This window comes from Notamacropus eugenii, chromosome 1, assembly GCF_028372415.1.
Source record: "Notamacropus eugenii isolate mMacEug1 chromosome 1, mMacEug1.pri_v2, whole genome shotgun sequence".
NCBI lineage: Eukaryota > Metazoa > Chordata > Mammalia > Diprotodontia > Macropodidae > Notamacropus > Notamacropus eugenii.
Genome location: NC_092872.1, coordinates 108215931 through 108240905, shown reverse-complemented (window position 1 = coordinate 108240905; position 24975 = coordinate 108215931). Strand labels below are relative to the sequence as shown.

At 36.6% G+C, this 24975-nt stretch overlaps 1 protein-coding gene across 7 annotated transcripts in view; it reads left to right on the top strand.

Moving 5' to 3' along the window:
* AUH (AU RNA binding methylglutaconyl-CoA hydratase) overlaps positions 1 to 24975 on the top strand; it is a 189347-nt gene that overhangs the window by 8627 nt on the left and 155745 nt on the right. For 4 of the 7 annotated variants that reach the window (XM_072611829.1, XM_072611818.1, XM_072611855.1 and 1 more), the window contains exons 2-3: positions 16094 to 16161; positions 16256 to 16343. In XM_072611829.1, the coding sequence (XP_072467930.1) occupies positions 16094 to 16161; positions 16256 to 16343 (156 nt within the window). Of the gene's footprint in view, positions 1 to 7693; positions 7788 to 8219; positions 9232 to 16093; positions 16162 to 16255; positions 16344 to 22600; positions 22684 to 24975 lie in introns of those variants that run through there. The other 3 variants (XM_072611841.1, XM_072611822.1, XM_072611836.1) reach the window with 3 other exon arrangements.

Below are 24975 nucleotides of genomic sequence, written 5' to 3'. Positions count from 1 at the left end.
AATGCATAACAAAGTAAAGTGAATCAATACCTGATGAAGCAGAGGACTCTGGATTTCCAAGAGAGTTTGGAACCACAGCAGGATGACTCCAGATAGTTCAAGGGAGAAATGAGAATCATGGAAGCAGAATTTATTGGCTACATAACAGAAATAATTGGTAGAATAGAAAAACATGAATCCACTGTTGGTGAGTCTCATCAAATAAACAAGGAGAACAATTGATTGGGAGAACAAATACAAATAAAGAACAGTATGGAAAAGTAGAAGGGAAAAACAGTTTTGTTAGGTGAAAACATCTCTATACAAAGAAAACATAGGTTACCCAAAAGAAGCTGACATGTCAAAAGAACCTGAACATCATAATACAGCAGATAATGTGAGAAAACTACCAAAAATTTCTGAGCAAAATAAAAGTGCTTACTAAAAGAATCCACACATCATTTCCAGAAAAAAAAAAAAACAAAACATGGTACAGATTCCTAGGCACACAGTGGTTAAATTTAGCCATTCCAATGACAGTTAACAAATTGTGCATGTGACCTGGTTAAAGAACATTCAGTATAAAGGAAAGGGAAAAAAAAAACAAAACTAAGAATAGAAAGATACCTATGGGGTTAAAAATCACACCCACAAAGCCACCATAAAATTTCAAGAAGGACCATTGACAGATTTTTGTCTAAAAGTTAAACAAGAAGAAAAGGATGAAAGCAGAAGAGAAGTGAGAGGGGAAGATTAGGCCTGTAATCCTGTGGACTAAAACTCCCAAGACCCTTTCAACAGGTGAGTCAATGTTTTTTGGGGGGATTGAACTGCAGAATAGGAGAGCCCATAAAAGAAGAAAGGAGAGGAAGAAAACAGAAGGGAATGTATGGTATACCCCACTCAAGGTAATGGTAAACAATGAAGGGGAAAATAACTCCTTTAGTTTCTAAGGCAAAAGAGGATCTGAAAGAGAGTGGATGAGGTGGTGGAGTGAGTAATTGAAACAAAGGGAAGGAAAGGGGCAAATCTCTGTTAATTGGTGGTGGTGGTAGGGTCCAAGTGAAAAGCAGTGGGGGACAGATATACTGTATAAAGCCACAGGTGACAGATATTTTGTCTTGGTAGAGGAAGAACTTACAATGGCTGTAATCTACAGGGATTTGATATATAGAGAAACCATTAACTCTGAGAGGGGTAGTCTTTCCGTAGACACCCTCAAGGGAAGGGTGATAACTCCTTGGGACAACTGACAGGATGGTTAGGAGGACATGGAGCCAGAGAGGAGATTTGATGGCACATGGTAAAGAAAATGAATAAGGTGGGGGGTAGTAATAAACCACATAATCAGGGACATGTGAACATTTCTACTACAAGGCAATATCTTATCTAATTCCTATAGGAAATGAGAGTTCCAAGTTCCAAGAAAATAAAAGGGGGTGAGTAGTTTAGGGATGTAAGATCTAAAAGACAGCAATATGAGGCATACAGAAATAAGGATGGAATAAATAAGTATAAAGACCATAAATCTAAGAATAAAACTTTAGAATGGACAGAAAGGGAAATGAATTAATAAAGAGAATGAGGAAAAGAAATTGTAGAAGAAGGTGCAGAAAAAGGCCAAAAAACCCCTCAGAAAGAGTTGAAGGAGAGAAGAATGGACATTTTGCTTGACTACTTGAAGAGTGGAAATTGTAAGAGTGGGAATCATAGAAGAGTGGGAATCATAACTAAGAGAAGACTTAGATAAGCAGGTGAAAAAAAGAGAAAAAAGGATGAATAAGTAGATTTTCAAAGCTAAAGGAAACTGGTGAAAGATGGGAGGGGGAAGTTTGCAAGTGAGGGGAGGAGCCTGTGAAGAGTTGCTTTTAAGTTGAATAAACAAAAATAATTGAAGTGTCTTTACAGAGGAAGATATCAACAAAACAAATCTAAATCAGGAAAAGCAAGTTAACTATAAATGGAGGAAAATATAAACCAGTTCTCATAACTCTAAATGTGAGTAGGTTAAACAAATCTGTGGAACAAAAAAGAGTAGCAGATTGGATAAGAAATCAGAGCCCCACATTCTGTTGCTTGAAAACACAATAAAAATGTTGAAACACAATAAAAAGGAAAGCCATAAACAGTAAAAACGAAATGCTGGAACAAAATTTATGTGAAGTCCAAAAAAGGAGGAGTTGTAATCATGTTCAGAAAAGAAACAAAAATCTCAATATAAAAAGTGATTAAAAAAAAGGAAACCACCTTATACTGAAAGGAAGTATAGACAGCAAATCAATATCAGTTTAAAACTTACTTGCTCAAAATGCCTTAGTATGTTAGTTCATGAAGGAAAGATTAGCTGCATCAAATAGTAGAACAGTTATATCAAGAGACTTTAGTGTACTTAGTTAGGGATAAATACAAAAGTACACAGTTGAACAAATTGCTACAGAAACTTGAGCTAAAAGACTTAGGGCATCGTAAAGAATTTATCAGCAGCACGTGAAATGTTTGCCAAAATTGACCATAATACAGGAACAGAGATTTTACAAACATTTTTAAAAGGGATAAATATTAAATATTTATTTTATAGCCCGTAAACTCAGTAAATAATAGTGATCAGTTCAGAATTCACAGACAAAATACACAGACCTAAATGGTTTCCTGACAGTATGATCTTAAATAATGAATGAGTCAAAGAACAAATTATAGGAACAATAATGTGAAAAAATAATAGTGAAACAATATACCAAAAATTTTTGGGATACTGCTAAAGCATCTTCTGGGGATAAACTATATCCTTTGAGACATACATTAACAAAGTAGAAAAAGGAAGAATAAAGTAAATGCATATAAAAAATAGAAAGCCAATAATAATTCCAAAATAGACCTAAAATCTGAGAGAGTGAAAATTAGAGAAGAAATAAATAACCTGGAAACCAAAAAGACAATAGAAAGGATAAAACTCAAGGTGGGTTTTATGAAGACCAACAGAACTGATGAACCTTCATCTGATTAATAAGATTAACAAGAAGGCAGAAAATCAACTGTAAAAAAGAGTAAATTAAGAAGGTAAAATAACACGATCTTAAGAAATAAAAATAATTACTGGAACTTAGTATGCTATTAAAAAACAAACAAACTTGAAAATACAGAAGAAATAGTCTTCAAAAGTATAAAATTCCCAAACTAACAGAATACCAAGTAGAACCCTTAAGTAGCAACATTTCAGAGGAGGAGCTACCAGTTTAGTGGAGCCGAGGAAATGGTTGGGGGAATAACTCCAGGTCTTTTTGGATCCACAGGAAAATTCTTTAGATTTGTAAAGAACTCAGTACTGATACTATGTTAAACTAAAAAATTGAAAAAGGAAGCACTTTGCCCCTCTTTATGTGTGCAATATAATCCTAATACCTTAACACTGGGAAGGATAAAGCACAAAAGAACAACACAATATAACATTACTGATAACCAATTAAATTTCTTTTTCCACCTAATAATATTTTATTTTTTCCACTTACTTGTAAAGATAGTTTGCAACATTCAGTTTTATAAGATTTTGAGTTCCAAGTTTTTTTTCCCTCCTTTTCCTCCCCCCCATCCAGCACAGCATGCAGTATGATATAGGCTATACATGTACAGTCATAACCAATCAAAATGTTTAAAATAAACTTCTGTCCCAAACTATAACTCTTTAAAGAAATGTCATCATGACAAAGTTTTATTTATTCCAGAGATGCAACAATGGATCTAAATATTCTGTAGGCAATCCATCAAAATTTATGTTGAAATATAGGTAGTGGATATTTTTCTCTATGGATTGCTATGTCAAATTCCTTTGAATGGTTACCAGTCTCTCTCAGGAATTTCTGAAGTGTTACTCGATATAATACAATCAATGTGATGTCATTCTTACAGAGGAGCATCTGTAGTACCTCATTATCCACAGAGAATCCCTCTTCAACTTTGTTTCTGTGCTCTTCTCTCTTCCATCATGAGTAAATACATTTGGCAGATAATGTAGCTTGCATTTTGTTTGTAGCTGTGGTATGGAGTTAGTTTTGTGGTTTCTATATGGGATCTTGTATAATTTTTAAAATCTATTTTGGCTTAGAGACACCTTATTGAAAAAGAACATGCAAATCGGCTCTATGAAATAAAAGACTTTTTTCCTTGTAGTCACTAAACAATAATCTCGGTGGGATCATGCAGATAGGGATTAGAGTAAAAAAAAAGAGACTGGACAACCATGTATCTGTTGAGAATTTTTAGAGTAGATGACCTTTAATTGGATTCTGAGTCTTTTTCCTTTCCAGTGTATCCTATGCATAGCTTCCAAAGTGATATTCCTTAGCAGCAGGTCTGATTTTGTTAATCTTCTACTCAATAAGCTCTCTTGGTTTCCTCTTAGTTTGTAATGATCTTCATAAACAAGACTCTTCTACCTTTCCACTCTTTTTCACTTTATTGTTGCCCCCCCCCCCCCCCCCCCCCAACAGCAGCACTGGCTTTCTTTGCTGTTCTTTGCACAAAGCACTTCATTGCTGGATTTTGTGCCTTTTCAGTGGTGAGTGGCTAGTTCACTTCATGCCTGGAATGCTTTCTTTTCCCATCCATGGCATCCTTTTATTAAAAAAATTAATTTATTTTTAGTTTTCAGTAGACACTTCCACAAGATTTTGAGTTCCAAATTTTCTCCCCATCTCTCTCCTCCACTCACCCCACGACAGCATGTATTCTGATTACCATTTCCCCCAAACTGCCCTCCCTTCTATCACACCCCTCCCTTGTCTTATCCTCATCCCCTCTATTTTCTTGTAGGGCAAGATAGATTTCTATACCCCATTATCCATATATCTTATTTCCCAGTTGCATGTAAAAACAATTTTTAGCATTTGTTCTTACAATTTTGAGTTCCAACTGCTCTCACTTCCTTCCTCCCTACCCAGTCCCACTGACAAGGCGAACAATTTGATATAGGCTATACATGTGTAGTTATGCAAAACACTTCTATAACACTCATATTGTGAAGGACTAACTATATTTTCCTGCATCCTATCCTGCACCCCTTTTATTCTATTCTCTCTTTTGACCCTATCCCTCCTCAAAAGTGTTTACTTCTGGTTACTTTCTCTTCCCATTTGCTCTCCCTTCTGTCATCTGCCCACTCCCTGCTTATCCCCTTCTCCCCTACCTTCCTGTAGTATAAGACAGATTTTCTTACTAAAAAAAATGTGCATGTTATTCCTTAAGCCAAATGTGATGAGAGTAAGGTTCATTCTTTCCCTCTTGCCTCCCTCCTCTTGCCTCCCTCCTCTTCCCTTCATTGAAAAAACTTTTTTTTGCCTTTTTTATGTGAGATAATTTGCCCCATTCTATTTCTCCCTTTCTCCTCCCAATATATTCCTCTCTCACCTCTTAATTTTTTTTTAGATATCTTCCCTTCATAGTCAACTCACCCTGTGCACTCTGTCTATATGTATAATAATCCCTCTAACTACCTTAATACTGAGAAAAGTCTCAAGAGTTACAAATATTATCTTTCCATGTAGGAATGTAACCAGTTAAACTTTAATAAATCCCTTATGATTTTTCTTTCTGTTTACCTTTCCATGCTTCTCTTGATTCTTGTGTTTAAAAGTCAAATTTTCTATTCTTTTCTGGTCATTTCAACAAGAATGCTTGAAAGTCCTCTGTTTCATTGAATGGCCATTTTCCCCCTGGAATATTATACTTAGTTTTTCTGGGTAGGTGATTCTTGGTTTTAATCCTAACTCCTTTGACCTCTGGAATATCATATTTTAAGCCCTTTGATGTAGAAGTTGCGAGATCTTGTGTTATCCTGATTGTATTTCCACAATACTTGAATTGTTTCTTTCTGTCTGCTTGCAATATTTTCTCCTTGACCTGGGAGCTCTGGAATTTGGCTACAATATTCCTGGGAGTTTTCCTTTTGGGATCTCTTTCAGGAGGCAATTGGTGGGTTCTTCCAATATCTGTTTTACCTTTTGGTTCTAAAATATCAGGGCAGTTTTCCTTGATAATATCTTGTAAGATGATGTCTAAGCTTTTTTTTTGATCATGACTTTCAGGTAGTCCAGTAATTTTTAAATGGTCTCTTCTGAGTCTATTTTCCAGGTCAGTTGTTTTTCCAATGGGATATTTAACATTGTCTTCTGTTTTTTCATTCCTTTGGCTTTGTTTTATAATATCTTGATTTTTTCATAAAGCTTCCATCTGCTCCATTCTAATCTTTAAGGAATTATTTTATTTTCTTTATTGAGCTTTTGGACCTTCCTTTTTGACCAGTTCTGCTTTTTAGGGCATTCTCCTCATTGGCTTTTTCTTTTTTTCTTTTTTTTAAATTTATTTAAGTTTTCAACATTCATTTCCACAAACTTTTGAGTTCAAAATTTTCTCCCCATTTCTCCCCTCCCCCCATCCCAAAACACCAAGCATTCTAATTATCCCTATCACCGATCTGCCATCTCTTCTAACATTCCTCCCTTCCCTTATCTTCTCTTTTGTCCTGTAGGGCAAGATAAATTTCTGTACCCCATTACCTGTATTTCTTATTTCCTAGTTGTATGCAAGAACAATACTCAACAGTTGTTCCTAAAACTTTGAGTTCCAACTTCTCTTCCTCCCTCCCTCCCCACCCATCCCCATTGGAAAGGCAAGCAATTCAATATAGGCCATATACGTGTAGTTTTGCAAATGACTCCATAATAGTCGTGTTGTATAAGACCCTCCCTCCTCTCCTGCCCCCCATTTCTTCTATTCTCTCTTTTGACCCTGTCCCTCCCCAAGAGTGTTGACTTCCAATTGCTCCCTCCTCCCATTGCCCTCCCTTCTATCATCCCCCCCCACCCTGCTTATCCCCTTCTCCCCCATTTTCCTGTATTGTAAGATAGGTTTTCATACCAAAATGAGTGTGCATTTTATTCCTTCCTTTAGTGGAATGTGATGAGAGTAAGCTTCATGTTTTTTTCTCTCACCTCCCCCCTTTTTCCCTCCACTGAGAACTCTTTTACTTGCCTCTTTTCTCATTGGCTTTTTCAATCTATTTTGCCATTTGGGTTAGTCTGTGTATTAAAGTGTTACTTTCTTCAGCATTTTTTTGGGTCTCCTTTAGCAAGCAGTTGACTCGTTTTTCATAATTTTCTTGCATCACTCTCATTTCTCTTCCTAATTTTTGCTCTACTTCTCTTACTTGATTTTCATAATCCTTTTTGAGCTCTTCCATGGCCTGAGAACAATTCTTATTTTTCTTGGAGATTTTGGATGGAGGACCTTTGACTTTGTTGTCTTCTGTTTGTATACTTTGGTCTTCCTAGTCACCAAAGTAAGATTCTATAGTCTGATCCTTTTTTTGGAGGGGTTTTGCTTATTTTCCTAGCTGTTTACTTGACTTTTGAGTTCTTTGTCAAGGTAGTTCTCTGCTTCCAGTGGGGTTGGGCGGTATACTGTCAGCTGCCTGATCCCCCCACAATCTGTGGGCCTAGTGCTCCAGAAACAGTCTCTGCCATGGCCTCTGCCCCTGCTGCTGCTGCAGGGTCCTCTGCCCCCTCTACTGCCCTGGGGCTGGGGCCAGACCACTCTGCTGTTTCACATAGGTCCCACAGTTTTTTTCCAATGACCTTCCGATTTCTCCTCAGTGTTTTGGGGTTGTGAACCTCATTCTGTAGGTTCTGCAGTTCCAGAATTTATTTAGTCATTTTTTTTACAGGTATTTGGCTGGGTTTGTGGGGAGAGCACTAGCAAGTCAGTGCTATTACTGTGCCATCTGCCTCCAACCCCCCATGGCATCCATCTTAACTCAGGTAAAATTCCACCTTCTCCTATAACACTTTCCTAGTCTTCCTCACTACTAGTACTTTGTCCTGTGAGATTACCTCCCATTTATCTGACTACATCTTGTGTGTATGAAATCGTTTACATATTGTCTCTCCATTAGAATATGAACTGCTTGAAGACAGTTACCTTATTTATGCTTTTCGTTGTATTCTCAGTTTAGTACAAGCTAAGAATTTAATGGAGGCTTGTTGACTCTTGATTGCTTGACCTATCTCCTTAAGGATGAAATATTTTGACTTTTAAAGTCCTTTACAGTTTGGTACTGGACTACCTTTCTGTGAATTCTTTTTTTTTTTTTATAATTTTAAAATCATTGGCCAGTTTTTCTTCTATTTCCTTCTTCAGCTGTTCCAGGAGAGCTGGTTGTGCTTGCGAGAAGTTCATAGTCCCTTCTGAAGTCTGATATGGAAGTACAGTCTCAGCTCTGACCTCTTTGGTGTTTGTGTTTTGGTCCTTATCCCCATAGAAAGATTCTATAGTTTTTTCACCCTTCATCTGCCTTTTCCTGTTCATGATGTTGACTGAGTGTTGTAGCTTCTGGTTCTTTCAGTGAGAAGCTGCAGAACTTTGTGTTTAGTGTGAAAAAGCTAAGAGCAGGTTTTTGTTTTGTTTCCCTGATCAGCCCCTGGGGTTAGCTTGTTAAGTGTGTGGGAGGAGTGGTCTGGTCCCAGGAGATCTCAGCTGAACTGAGGCAAAGGCAAGCTCGGGATGGTGATCCCAGCTGCCCTATTGTCTTCCCTTTTCCCCTGGAGGGCTAAGGCACGCCTAGATGCTAATGCATGTTCCCACCCCTCCTGGGGCTCCTCTCCCGGCGCTGAGGCTTGCTTGGGTCCTAGTGCAAATTTTCTCTGCCCTGGGTCCTCTGTCCTTCTGGATCGCCTCCACCACAGGAGGAGGAATCGACCTTAGCTATTTTCCTAGCCTCAGGTGTTATGAGACTATTTGCCCCCTCTGCTGTTCCTGCTGATCCAGGATTTTTCTGGGGAAATATTTTATGGTTCTTTCACGGTCATTAAGGGGGAAGGAGAGAGCATTTATTGATCACTCCGCCATCCTGGCTCCTGGAAGTTCAAGTGGGTGACTTATGGAAGTTTAATCTTCAGGCTGAAGGTCTCAGGATCTGCTGCTCTGATATCTGGCGCTCACTGGCTTGGATCAGCTTGTCTCCCTCTGCCAGTTCTGCCCACTGCTCTCAGGCTTCTCGGGTCCCTTCCGCTCCGCTGCACTGACCACTGACCGCTGCGCTGTGTGCTGGGGGCTCACCCCCAGAACAGATCCTTCCCGTGGACCTTCCAGTCTAACCTGGGCTCCGAATCCATCACAGTCTGTCTGCCACTGGATTCTGCACCTCCAAAATTTAGTCAGATTCTTCTTTCAGAGGTATCGGAAGGGGTTTGTCCAGGAGCTTAGGTGAGTCCTTGCTCTCACTCTGCCATCTTGGCTCCGCCCCCTGGACTACCTTTCTATCCTTATTCTACATTACTCTCCTTACTACTCCGCTCCAACCAACCTTGTCTTCTTTCTTGCTGTTCCTAATACATTATATTCCATTTCCCATCTTAATGTTTTTCCACTGGCTTTTTGTTATGCCTCTAAGGTACCCACTCTTTACTTTTGCCTTATAAAATCCCCCCTTTCAGAGCAAAGTTCTGCTTAAATGCCACCTTGTACATGAAGCCTTTCTTCATTCTTTCCCCCCTCCTCCCCAAAAAGAGTGGGAATACTCTCTTTCCACAAAATAGAACAACTTTATGGTGTATATTTGTTTTTTGCATTCTTATTTATGCACGTATTATTTCTCCTAATGGAATGTTAAGCCCTATGAGATTAGAGACTTTTTTGACATCGTAGACACTTAGTAAATGTTCATTGATTGATTATTTTCTTTCTTGTTTTATATTTTCTACCTCTTTCATTGAATTATAAAATGATAAAGATGTGGTTCATTGCTCAAAGCCTACTTATTCCCTACCAGATTCCTTATTAAGCAAGCCCTTAGATGCCTGTATAGGAAACTAGTGTATAAAGATTTTATACAGATTTAAGAGAGCCAGATTAGAACCCAGGTTTTTAAATTACTACGTTGTTATTTTCACTGTAGCATGCTGTGTTAATTAGTAATTTATCAACATTGACTGAAATTTATTTGTGTATTTTCTGTGAATTCTAAGTGAGTTTTATCATATTTGGGGAGCAACATTTTTCCCAGTGAAGTGAATCTCCTGTAATAAAAATTAATGAGATGCTAGATTTTCTTAATGCATTTCACAGCCAATTTTAAACTATAATTAATGAAGGAAGTATAAAAAGAGTGAAGAGACTATATTTAGCTTACTAAACACTCCTACTGAGTGTAGAATTTTGAATCAGGAAGACTTCCACATCCCACCTCTTACAGTTACTTAGCTATTGCAACTTGGGCATTCATTTTGAACTCAGTTTCCATAGCTGTAAAAAAGGAATAATTCTGCCTGCATTGCCTACCTCACAAGTTGTTTTAGGTTCACAGAAGATAATGTAAAATTCTTTCCAAACTTTAAAATGCTAAATAAATGTTAGTTATTATTAGTATCACTACTATTACTACTGTTACCAATAACTGTAGATTGAGTATATAAATGACAAAAAGTTACCATAAATGCAATATTGTAAGCATGTATTATTTTAGCAAGTATAATAGCATTTATGTATTTTTCAAAAAATATGTATGTACATACATGCATGGGTGTGTGTATTCAATTTGTAGAAGGTGTGTGTGCTTATTTATTTGGTGCACATTTAAGGGACCCTTGCACTAACTCCTTGGTACCCAGATTTGGAACAATTGCAAATAAAAATTGTAAGTAATGTAGGACTTGAGAGGGAAGAGAAACAGAGGATTCTTAGAGCTGAAGAGGGCAGTACGTTTCAGGCATGAAGGGTTAGTCAGTGGAAATACATAAAGATTGGAAATGAAGTGTTTTTAGGAACAGCAAGAAGGACAGCAAGAAGGCTGGATTATAGAATGGAAAAAAGGAAGTAATGTATGACAAGGATGGAAAGCTGGGTTGGGGCCAGTGTGATAAGGTCTTTAAAAGTCAAACAGAGAGAGGAAAAGTTACTATGTTCAGTGATTCAGTAAGGGTTTCATTGAGGAGATAGTACTTGAGCTGAAATTTAAGTAAGGGATAGAAGTCAGACACTGGAAAAGCAAGGGGAATCAAATTCTGTCATGAAGTTATTTGAATAGTAGTATGAGGGAGATACATTATAGTTTATTTTAGGGCGCATGAATGGACCACTTTGACCAGATTGGAAGGTGTGTCATGTAATGACAGCAAGAGGGAAGGCTGGATCACCTTTTGGAATCCTCGAATGCTAGGATTTTGCATTTTATTTTGTAGGCATTTGGAATCTACCTAGGGAACCTTCCTACTCTAGGGAATCAGAGAGCCTTGGGAGATCTCATATAAACTGATGCAGTCAAGTGATTATACTTTTTATAATTCTGAACTTGGGCAACATTGACAAGAATGAAAATTTACATATATAAAGAACAAAAAGAGGATTATACATGAAACCATCAGATACAGATTGCTTGTTTAAAGCATATAATTTCAGCATATAAATTTCATCTGACTTATCTGTGTCTGCCTTGTAAGGAGAATATTTTATTCTGTTATTACAGCATTGTAAAGATAAGCAATTTTGAATGATTTAACCCAGATTGATGAAAGGCTTTTTTTATTGCAGCGGAGTGTTTGAGTGCTGATATAAGCAAAGAAATGTTTTAGAAAAATTAATCTTGCAGCAATATGGAAGATGATTTGGAAAAGATGGAAATTATGATAGTTCATTCATGAAATAACAAACTGGATAAAGTGGTGACATTGGGGATAGAAAAGAATGTATATATTAGACACTAAGGAAAAATTGAGGGTATGTAATGATTGACTATGTGAATCAAAGAAAACTCTGAGGTGTTGAGTCTGAGTGACTGGAAGAATGCCAATGGCCAATTATGGCCAAGAAACATCCAAAAGGAGTCTGTCTTTTGGAGGAAATATGAGTTGGATTTTAGACATGATAAATTTGTCAGAAATCTAAGTAGAAATATCCAGCCATTAATTGAGAGATTCAGTAATCCATAGTAGCACTTTCTTTGTTATAGCAAAAAACTGAAAATAAATCAGTTAAGGAATGGCTGAACAAATTACAGTATATGAATGTAACGTAATAATTTTGTACCCTAAGAAATGACAGAGGGAAACAAATATCCTTAAGTGCCTACTATGTGCCAGAAATTGTGCTGTACAAATATGAACTCATTTAATGTTTACAACAACCCCATGAGGTAGCTATTAGTATCCCCATTTTATAGTTGAGGAAACTGAGTCTGACTCTTTTGCCCAGGATCACACAGCTAGTAAGTTTCTGTGGTCAGATTTGAACTCAAGTCTTCCTAACTCCAGGCCTGGCATTCAGTTTTCTGTGCCACCTAACAACCTTTAGGGATTCATAGAAACCTGAGACGCCATGTAAACTTATACAGAGTCAAGTAATTAGATCCAGGACAGTATTTTATACAATTACTATAGCATTGTAAAGATAAGCAGTTTAGCAAGATTTAATTCTGATCAGTGCAATCAGCCCAAAGGACTGATGTGGAAGGATGCTTACTTGAATGAGATGTGATGGGATTGAGGTACATAATAACATAGCATTTTCATTCTTGGACAATATGTGGATTTGTTTTGCTTGATTATGTTTATTGTGTAACAAGATTTTTTTATTTTTGTTTAAATGGGAGGGGAATTTGGAGGGGAGAGTAGGTTGAGAAATAATGATCTCAAAATTAAAATGTCATTGAAACTTTGTAAAAAGTGGACAAAAAAGGAAGTTAAGAGGGAGACACAGATAAGTCAGATTAAGTTTATATGCTGAATTTATTATATGCTTTAAACAAGCAGTCTGTTATCTGATAGTTTTATGGTTTCATATATAATCCTCTTTTTGTTCTTTGTATATGTAAATTTTCATTCTTGTTGATGTTGGCCTGCCAGGCCTAGAGGCCTGTGGGCTACCCGAGTCTTCCCTTACCTCTATCGGAGGTCTTCGGTTGGCCAAACCGGATGCTCGTATGAGAGAAAGGACGTTCCAGAGTCGAACAAGGGTTGAGCTTTATTTCAGGGTCTAGTTACAAGTGCAGGGGAATTCTTCCTTAGGAGGGAGCGAAGAATCTCCCAAGGAGGCAAAGATCTTACAATAAGAGATTGGAAGTAGAAGTATAAGTGGGGAGAGAGGGGGAGGGGAGAGAGGAGAGAGGAAAAGTGGAGCCTTGTTGTCCTCACACGTGGCCCCTCTGCCCAAGAGAACTTTCAGGCTTTCCTGATCCTACTTAAACCCTCCAGCAGCATAGTTTGCATCTGAATACCGTGTTGTTAGATAACAATAGTGTGCCCAGATCTGGGACAATCTCGAGGGCGGGGAGAGCTCTCTCCCATCACATTTCTCACGGGAAGAGGCGGAAATACACGAGATAGCTCGGTTCACCTCGATTCCCAGTCGTTTCCTGGGGGGGAGTCTCGTGAGAACTCTAAGATTTAGAAGTTCCCACCTTTACCCGCCCGAGACTGTCCACCTGGAATTGAGCTTCCATCCCCAGCATTGGCCAAGTTCAAAATTTTCCCTACAGGAGATTAAGAGACAGATCAAGGTAGGACATGTGGATTTGGGAGTTATTTTTGTATAGGTATTAGGTGAAGTTAGGAGTAGATGATACACATAATTAGTGTTGTGGCTGTTTAGTGACATAGGAATGATGGTACTGGCTAAAGTTTTTGTTTTTGATTAAAAAGGTGCCTTAAAATAATGTGTTTCATTAAATATTCTAACTTAGACTTTTTATTAATTCAAAAATACCTGCTTTCCAAGTTACTGTTAATCAGTGGTACTTTACTCTGTTATCAGCAACTTTCCAGTTAATGTCATATGCCATATCTTCTAAAGAATTGAAGCCCCTTTAATAAATCTGAATCCTCTTGCTGACAGTGATGAATGACTTTGAGGTGGTGTTGAGGTTTGGGGTACTCGGGACCCCAAAATACCGACACACCAGGTCCTGCCCAATGAATTCAACTCAAGCCTTCTTTCAGCCAAAGTAAAACAGTTTATTAAAGATTCACCATATTGGGTTGACACTTAAGAAGCCTAATCATTTGTGAAGCTTGTATTGACAAGCTGGTCAGATAGAATCTCAGATTAGACAGAATCCGAGCTGGATGGAATCTGAGCGCCTTCATGGAGGCAAAATGGAATTTATATACAGAAAGACTGTAGGAGGGATCTGTAGGTGGTCTAGTAGTCAGGGAGGAGAAGGGGGTCTAAGGAGCATCTTGATGGGGCTGTGGTAACTAGTGATGTAATCTAGGGTGGGAAACAGCTGGAGGCAATTGGGATGTATCAGACAATGTAGGGTATGGGTGGAAAGTAATCAAGGATGGGAATCAGCCAGAGGCAATCTGGAAACTGTAGACCTTGGAGGGCCAGGCTAGATTAAGGGTAACAGATTTGGGTATGAAAAACCAGATTAAGTGGGAAGATTCAAGGAGGTTCCCAGAGTCTCTAGCCCATCATTGGAATTTAGCAAGAGTAAGATAAATAGTTTAAAATGATTGAGAGAAAAAGAGTTGAAGTGAAAGGACTAGGGCCAGATGGCACTCTTTCCCCAACCTCTAATTCTAAAAGTATTAAGTATATGAAAAAACTCTTGTGATTTCTTAAATATGTTTTGAATATTGTCTTTCTGTACAGTATACTTAAGTATTAAGAAACCCAAACAGTATGGTATGCCAGCATTCTCATAGTGTACTTAGTAGATTTATAGACATTGATTTAATGTTAAAATTGATTATCTGAAATAAAAAGGAAACTAAAGTCAGAGTCACTGAGATATCTATGATTTAATTTGCAAAGCTAGTATTGGCATACCAAATCAGGTCACCTGACTCCACAAAACCTTAAACCCAGTTCACTCTGAAGCTCATAGGTTGGATCACAATATGTCCCAGCCTGTTGACCCCCACTTAATGACTATATGTTGGGCTCTCCTAGCTTAGAGTGAATGTCAGTGGTAACTGTTTCTCTTTGAAACAGAGACCCTGAGAGTCTTTTCCTCCCAGTTTGATTTTTTTTCTTTTTTTTCTAATTAAAGGGGCCATCCCTTGGCTCACTTCTAAAAGAGGCCTATTCACTGAATGGGTCTTACCTCAAAATGAGTATCTGAAAAGGCCTTAGCCCCAAAGGACCAGGGTCTCTCATTACATCCTGGGCCATCCAGATGGCTCTGGAGGAGAAAGTGAGGTTGGTGACCTTGCACAACCTTCCTTCACTCAAATCAAAGTCAACTTCAAGTCATGTCATCACGGTCCTCTTGGTCCTCTTTGAAAACAAAGGACAAATACAGCCTCGCTCCTTAGAGATCAGAGACAGGGAGTGATTTACAGGGCTGATTTTTCTAATAAAGAAGGAATAAAAAAATTGACAGAAACTTTTGAACTTAATTCAGTTGGACAAGGCAGGTCACATGATTAGTTGGCTTATCTCAGACTTCCTTAATCCTATGTCAGAAGTCCTTTTCTGCAGATGGTGCCTTTTATAACCAGAAAGCATGCTGTGAAAGAGAAATGTGGTCAGTGGTTGGCAGTCACCGCCCCCTACTCCCCAAACCCCCTCATCTTCTTAGAAGAGTCCATTACTCAATATAGACTTTTGCTCAAAAAAAAAAAAAAAAAAAAAAAAAAGGGACCATATCTACCAAGACTGAAAAAAGAACTTAATCTCTAGCTAACCTTTCTCCAGCCACTACAAAGGGGGTCTTAGCCTCTGGTCACCCCCCCCCCCCTTTCTGCCAGAAAGGGAAATCTAGATTTTTAAAAGAGTAATCCTATGATTAATTTATTTTGTTTTACTTTAAATTATCTGTTCCTAAATGGCAAAATCTTGTCAGTCTCAATCTGTTCTCTAAGTCTATAGGTAACCTAGGTTTAAGACACTCTGTTAGTCTCCTTTATTTTAGGGTTGGATCTTCCTAAAGAATGGAGCATAATCCTCTACTCAAACCTAAAAATAAATCCAAGTAATCAATAATAGTCGATTTCATTTTCAATAAGTAGGTGTCCGTGGTCTTGTTCTTATGTGTCTACTTCTTTATTCTTTTATCTTCCACCCCCCCAAACCCAACTTCTCTGGTATGTTAACTCAAAGTTTTTTTTGTTTTTGTTTTTGAAACTAGGAATTGTGGTGCTTGGAATAAACCGATCTTATGCCAAAAATGCTCTCAGTAAAAATCTCGTGAAAATGGTAAGTGAACAGATAAATCTGTTTGTTTCTTATACTGTAAAGATAAAATATTGACATAAATCTGAAAATGTTTTTCCCCCCTTATTCTGTGTAGCTATCAAAAGCCGTGGATGCTTTGAAATCTGATAAGAAAGTGCGGACTATTATAGTCAGGAGTGAAGTCCCTGGAATATTCTGTGCTGGTATGCAAATATATTTTATTCTAAAGTTAGAAAACTGTAGTCTAGTTTTGCTGCAGGAGCAGCCTTTGTGCTGGCAAAGTATATTATGGCTTGTTCAAATTGCAAACAAATTTTAGATATTTTAATAAGAAATATCTATCATATGCTTTATCTGTCAGAAGTAAATTGTTAAATTGTATGTCTGCTCTATTCCATTGATCTACCTTTCTGTTTCTTAGGCAGTACCAGGTAGTTTTGATAATTATTGCCACACAAAATAGTGTAAAATCTGGTACTGCTAAACCTCCTTTCTTCATTTTTTTGCCTTATTCCCTTTGATATTCTTGACTTTTTGTTCTTGAAATGAATTTTGTTATTGTTTTTTCTAATTCAGTAACTTTTTTTGATTATTTAATTGGGATGGCATTGAATATATAAATAAGTTTGGATATTAGTTTCTGGTGGACATAATACTCCAGTATGACATTAAAGTGATGTACTTGGGCACCAGAGGGAGGATTGATAGCATTCAATAGACAAATATTCTAGGCTAGTCTTTACATTAGATGATAGTCCATTTTTGGACACTTTGTAGGACCTGCCAAGCTTTCGCTCTTCAGACACTGCTTTTGAGAACTGAAACTCATCTTCGCATTATGTTAAAGAGAAGAACTGAGCCTTTTGGTAAAGATGCCTTCATAAAAGCTTATAGTTAAGCCTTTGAACTTGACAGACATCAACAATATTTCCCAAAGAAACTCCTTGGCAAGAAAAAAATGTATCAGTCTAGGAAATGAGGCTGGAGATATAATTAAGTAAAACAGAACTGAGAGAATCAGGAGATACTAGGGCTTAGGGGAAACCTGAGAGATGAAGCTAGAAGGGAATGGTTCCCCAATAAATATAAGTAGAACCTCAGGAAAATAGTGTTTGTGTGTGTGTGGGGGGGTGTGCACATGTGCAGAGAGATGGGAGGTTTACAACAAAGACTTGAAGAGTGGTTGGAAATAATGAATTGGTAAAACATGAAATCAAAGATGCTGAGAAAAAATTTGAAGGGTAATAAATTGCCCAGAACAGTCAGATAATAACTTTATCCAGACAGTCCAATCCTAAAAAATGGAGTGGAGCAAATGGAACTCAGTGACCGGACTAAATAGAAATCAGCAATTCAATCAGAAAGACATTAGAAGAAACTAAAAAGATAAAGAAGAAAATATGAGATATCTGCTATTTAAAAAGTGAAAACAGGTCAAGTAGAGATAATTTAAGAATCATCGAACTCTTTGAAAACCATAGAAAAAGACATAAAGGGTCTAATCATTATATTTCAAGAAATTTGAATTCACTTACTACCTTCTGAAAGAACCCTAAAAGGAAATAACAAAATTCGAGCTTCCATGTCAAAGAAAAATACTGCAGACATCTAGAAAGAAGCATTTCACATACCATGGGACCAGAGATAGACTCACAGAAGACCTAGAAGCTTCTTGTTTAAAGAGAGGAGAACCTGGAATACAGTAATCCAGAAGGAAACAATGTAGCCTTACAGCCAAGAATAAACTTAGCTTACCTTGCAAAACTGGGTATTTGAATTATATTTTCCTCCCGATCCTTTGGGGGAAGAGAGGGGGGATTGATCCCTTAATGAAATAGAGGATTTTCATGAATTTCTAGAAGGGCAGAGCTCAATAGGAGTATTAAAATACAAAAAGTAAAGGTAAGTGCAACATAGAAAGGGCATTTTTTTCATTTGGAAGAAGATGTATGCTGATGTCTTACTAAATTATAATGGGTAAAGGGGAATAAAAACAAGTGTCCCTTCATAACTTTCATCTCTTTAAATGACATTAAGGGAGTTAAATTTTAAAAGGAGGAGTCTGCAGGGTGTATCACTTTTATTCAGAAGTTTTAAGAGGAAGGAAAAAAGATGGATAAAAAGAATGTATTAATGTAGGAAGGAAGAAAGAGGTGGTAGAACTTGTTATTTTTCATAATTGAATTGCATGAGATTATAGTGTACAAATATAGAGGAAGGGTTTGGAAGGGTGAGCATCAGATGAAATTCACTCTTATCTGAAATGAACAAAGGAGAATTGAATATATAAAATTAGTCTAGAAATACATAAAATTCAATAGTGAAAAATCAGAGAGGAAGATGTCTTGATCCTGAAGGCAAAATTAAAAGAAAACACAACATTGGTGTAAAGTTGAAAATTAAAAACAAAGTTAAGATGAATGAAGTGGCAATCAGCTGGAGAAACAGTAAGGGATGAGATCAGAGGTACATATAACAGGGTTAGCCTTGGTAAGGAGAAGGGCCAACTCATTATAAGAGACTGGGAGATATGTTAAGAGAGTGGGAGTGGTTGGGTGAGGGGTTTTTGATTTAGGAAATCACAGGGATAGCAATGGAGTCATCAAGGGAGTCATCAAGGGAGTTAGTTGACATGCCTTTTTTCTAGTAGCAGTGCTCTAGTATTAACTTGATTATGACCTCAGAGCTGAAAAGGGAAAATGGGAGAAGGGAGAGAAATAGTATGAAGTACAGGAATTCCAGAGCTCAAAGGGCTAAGTCTCCTACGGCATTGTCTCTGGTTCAGAGGATGCTATGATTAGGGAGAAAATTCTTAACAAAACAAAGGATACAATCAATTAGAAAAGATAAAATATGATTTTGATTTAAAGTTTTTGTATGAAAAACATTAAAGCAACTAGGATGAGGTAAGCTTTGGATTAGAAAAAAAAATCTTTATATCAAATATCTCTGATAAGGTCGTGAAAACCAAGAAATGTGGTGGACTAACACAACTATATGAAAAATAATCCTAATGGATAAATAAATGGTAGGAGGATATATCAAACAAATAAATCTCAAGCCAAGAATTAACTACTGAAAAAATGATATAAATCAAACGAATGCAAATCAAAATAATTCTGGGATTTCATTTCACATATAGGAAACTAGCAAAGATAGCAAAAAAAATAGGAAGTCAAATAGGTTGATTAGTTTATAGAAAAATAGGTTCAGTCATTCTGCAAAGAAATTTGTAATTTTAAAAAAGTGACTAAGATGTCTTTCCCTTTGATCTGGCTATCCCTCTCCTAGGTATATATGCCTATGGGGTATATATCCCTATGATTTAAAAAATAGTCCCATATATACCAAAATGGATTTTTTTTTGGTACTTTTTTTGAGGGAAGGATAGTAGCAAAGACCTAGAAGTAATGTGGGTACTACAGAGACTAGAAAACTAGCCTCAGAGTCTTGTAGTCATGGTTCCAGGTCCTATTTATTGGATATTTGATTCTGGGCAAGTAAGTAATTTAACCTCTCAGGGTGACAGGCAAACTCCTTAAGATGATAAGTTGCAGATATAGTACTGAATTGCATTGGTAAACTATGAAATCACAGGGTACAGGTCCAAAGGGACGAAAAACTGGAAACAAAGTAGATATCCATTAATTGGAAATGGGTAAACAAATTATCGCACTGGAATGTAATGAAATATTTCTGGCAATGTCAGTAAAGCATTATTCTCAAAAATTTCTCACATAAAAATATTTTAGATATTCCATAGTTAAATGGGTTTACAATAAGTATAACTCTCTTAGCCCAGTGCCATATTAAAAAGCCACATATAGGGGATAGCTTGGTAGTGCAGTAGAGTCAGGAGGATCTGAGTTCAAATCCAGCTTCAAACACTTGATACTTGCTAGCTATGTGGCCCTGGGCAAATCACTTATAACCCCAATTACCTTGCCAGAAAAAAGTAAGAAAAGCCACATATAAACTTACTTTAAGTGAAAATATACACAGATATGACATGAGAAAGAATAGTTAATTCTTCTCAGATGATTGGACTAGGTAGTTACAGAAATGAAATTAACTTTGCATTTTGTTATTTAAATAAAATGACTTTCAAATTGTAGTGAATGAATTAATGAACGAGAACATTTATTTAAGGTCTTCCTTTGTGCCAGACACTATGCTAGGCACTAGGGATGCAGACAGAAAAATAAAACTATCCTTGTCTTCATGGAGCTTATGTAATAGAAGGAAAGAGCAAGTATGTGGGAGTGGTGCCTAGGGAAGCTAGTTTTCATCTAGGGAGGCATAGGAATGGTGAAAGTAGCCAGAAGATAAATCTACTTTCATTCTGTTTCCAGAAGTTGTATTAGTTATTGTGATTACCGTTCCTATACCAAGAAGTGAAAACAGGGATTGGAGCTGGGAGGAGATGTTGAGGAGAGAAGGGTAGATAGCAAAAGTATGAATCTTATGAATGTATGAATATTATATATGCATTGGGGCTGATTAGCTATAGTGGTTTAAGTGAATTTGCTCTTTTCATTTAATATAAATTTTATTGCATTGTAACCAGAGTATGTACTTAAGATGTCTGGTTTTCTGCATTTTGTTTGTCGGGTTTTTATGTCCCAATACATGGTCAGTTTTTGCAAAGAAGCCATGCCTGACTGAAAAGCATGTCAGTTTCTTTTGGTCCCCATCACATGAGATTAATCATATTTAATTTTTCTAAATTTCAGTTCAGTTTCTTAAATTATCTTGTTCATTTTTTGTTAGGTTTATTTTTTTAGTCAGAAAATTTCATTGAAATCCCTACTATTGTTTTACTCTCTATTTCTCATTGCCATTCAGTTAACTTTTACATTAAAGATTTTTAGATACTATGCTCTCCAGTGCAAAAGTATTAAATATTGACATTGTTCCATTATCTATGATGCCTTTAAACACAGATAGTTAATGCCAAATCTTTATAGCAGTCTATGAGCATGGAATTTTAATTAAAATGTAATTACATTGAAGTAATCTTTTCAGTTGCAAGTTAAATGGAAGCCCTTCAGTTGCACCATTAAATGGATTTTGGAAATTTCTTTTGCACTTATGTGGAGGTCTAAAAAAACAATGCTGAAATTATAACTTGAGCTTGGACAATATAACTGCTGCAAATTTTTGTGAGAATGGAGGCCTTGCTTATCATTTTTAACTTTTGACAGCACAGAATTTGTATAAAGCAGCTTGATATTACTTATGATTCAAACATGAGTTGTCAATGAATTGACTTTACTGCAATATTTCCCAAATAAGTGCCATTTTGCCTTGTAATTTCAGATTGAATGAACATTATTCAGGCTACAGCAAAAGTAAATTTCCAGAGCCATTCAGTGTTGAGTAAGAGTGGTTGAGGGTAGTTCTTAGTGCTCAGGAAAATTTCAATCTCAGCCCTGAGCTCAAAAAGATCATAATTAGACTTTATTTTCTCTTTTTATTTTGACATACATTGGCAATAAAAAAGTATAAAGTAAAATGCAATACAGCAGTATGCTTAGCTCTTGAAATGCTGTTGAGTTATAACTTTTACTGTGATTTGTATTGTGCTAAGCAGCAATGGGAAATAATGAGAGCTTCATTTAAGGTTTCTCTCACAACTTCTCGACTCTTCTTGTAGCACAATAGCAGCTATAGACAGTACATAAATGAATAAACATGATTGTATTCCAATATAAATTTATTTATGGGCACTAAAATTTGAATTTAACATAATTTTCTTATCACAAAATATTGCTCCTTATTTTTTTTTCGACCATTTAAAAATATAAAAAAAATTCTTAGCTCATAGGCTCCAAAAACAGGTGGTTTATTGGATTTGGCCCATAGGCTGTATTTTGCCAACCTTTTGATTGTTAAGAGAAGAAACAGGAAGGATAATAGGCTATACTAGGGAGGAAATGAAGAAGAGGAAGGAAATTACTTTCTTACAGAATACTAGGTGCATCAGATGAAGTGTTTACAAACATGGAAGAAGAAATGAGACCAGTGTTTATCATGTGAACCACATGTTCACCTGAACTAGACAAATAAATTTGAACACATATATAAAGACACATAAGGAGTATGATATAGAACTATATTATCCTTAATAGGGAAGTAGGAGGAGATAGAGAAGGGGGAAGTGAGAGAGCAGGAACAGATTTAAAGAACATAGAAACCTGTGCTGTTAAAAGTCAAAACAAGAAAGTGATGTTTGCATTCTCATAAAAATTTGTAGCAGCTACAGTTTCTCAGCTCAAACTACAGTTCAAAAGATATTTTCTTATTTCAAAATGCATTTAATAGTGCAATTGAGGTGCTCCATCTAATATTTTAGTGATTCTTGGTGAATGAATTAAAATGTAGCTTTTGCTGGAAAGGGCAGCCTGGGAGTCTGTGTCATCAGGAGGGAACCATGTCTCTTTAAGAGCCAGAAGATCAAAGGAGTGTGTTAAAGAAAAGTGTGAAGATGAAAGAAGATCTAGTGCATATGGACCTTGTCTTCTAGAGAGCGCACTGGAAAGGGTGAGTAGGTTTAGAGTGAGTCATTGGGAGGGAAGGGAGAGGAGGAAGAAAGGAACACTTATTAAGAGCTTACATGCCAGCAGAAAGAAAGTCTTTGACCTCAAGGGCCTTATATCCTAATTGGGAAAAACTAGAGTTGGAGGGTGGATTTAGGAGGATGAGAATAAAGTTTTGGTAATAACAGCTAGGGCTTTAGACTTCCTGGGATTGGAAGAATGTGATCAGTTAGGAGTTTGTTAATTATTTAGGAATGAATTCAGGTAGATTATCACTTATCCCTCGGGGTTGGCCTTAGGGTAGCCATCCTCTCAAATCATTTGGCTGCCCTGAGGAGGGGACCAGTGGTAGCAGCCAGTGAAATCACATTTTTTTTCCTTCGATTAATTCTTCTATTAATGGGTCAGACCAGGCTAGGATACTGTCCCTAGATGGAATGGTGTCTCTTTCTCCCCTGTAATCCTACAATCATAGTAGGCATTAATAAATGATTAATTAAATTTGTCCACATCAACGCTGGAAAGATCATTTGGTTAAATGTTTGCTATTTATAAATTATGAAAAAAACAGGAAATGATAAAACAAGTCACTGTGTAAGGAGCTTGAATTTTAGCTGTATGATAAGATATACAAATAAATTCAAAATTCAGAATTAGAAAAATGTATGGATCGATGAAGGAATGATCAGCCAGATTATTTAGAAGAATTTAGAGGTGAATTCTATTATGCCTTTATTTATGAGTTAATACCTACCCTACACAAGTTATTCTCAAAATTGAGAAAGAAGACAGTCTTGCAAAAGACTGAGAAAATAGGAGAAAAGTATGAGAAAATAATCTTCCTGAAAGTTAAACTGTTGAAGGATAATTAAAAGAAAACAGTATACCAGTATCACTTTTGAGTATTGGTTTTAGAACTATAAGTAAAATGCTGATAAGAATGTTATGATGTGTTTACAAATTATTCCTTATGATTAAGTTGTATCATTCAAGAATGATTCATAATTTGGAAAACCAGAAACCAAATTCATAGTAATAAAAACAAAAGCATTCAAAACCAGTCTTGTACTTCAGTACTTTGAATAGTTCTAAACTACCAAAAGGGGTACTTTATAGTATTAGGCAAAATAATAACACAATTGTTTAGAGGAGTAAAAGATTAAGAATCTCAAGAGAATAGGAAAAAAGAGGGGAACTGTACTCAATAGTTCTCAAAAATATTATTAGTTAAAAGTAGAAAAAAAGATCATGGAACATACTAGACCAGGATGAAATGGAATCAACATTTTAGTGTTCAGTAAACCTAAGAATATATATTTCTTGGGGATGAGCTCATTATTTGACAAGAACTATCAGGAAATCTGGAAAGCACCGTGACAGAAATTAAATCCAAGTTATCATCTTAAAATAGGTGCCACAATGAATTCAAAATATAAATATGTGTGTGTATATTATATACATGTATATATACACATATACATATACATAAAATAAGCTGGAGAAGGAAATTGCCAACCACTGTAGTATCTTTGACAAATCCCAGATTGAGTTATGAAAAGTTGGACGCAACTGAAATGACTGAACAAATACACACACACATACACAGACAATAAGTGGCACTGTACTGTGGAATGCCTCTTCCTTGTTCCTCCCTCTCCTCTCCCAGCTTCTTCCAGGAAATGAAAGGAGGTGTCTTAGATGTCTTCTTTAAGCTTGTTTTTTTATTACTCTTTGTAATTTTGCCACCTTTATTTTCAGCTATTTTGTGACTATTGTCCTTTCCATTTACACTGTTGAAGTTATTGTCTATATGGTTTTCTTGACTCTGTTTTCTCTGTATCACTCTTTCATGCTTCTCTATGTTGTGATAAAAAAATCTACAGTGAAGAGAATCTGAGCCACAAAGTTCTGAACATAATGTATTAGCAAGGCTAGAAGTTCCTGGTGATAGAGTTCAGTGTCCCCTCAGTGACCAAAGTCACCTTTCACAGCCAGAGCAACCTTTTTTTTTGTGTGTGTGTGTGTGGCACAATTGAAAAGACATAGCGTGCTAAAAATAGTTCCGTGATAAAAATGAAACTGAGGCAGTAATTGGCCTGTGTCAAAGTAAAGGTGGACTTACATTTTGTCTGACTTACACAAGGGGATCTCCAGGACCCATCACAATGGGGAAATCCCAGAGCTGGTTAACATTCTCTGGGAAGTCTTATATCAGGTAATCCCTTTACCCACCTGAGTGTTCTGGTGCTAGGCTTATGACCAGGCAGAACATCTTATGAACATGTTGGCTCATCCC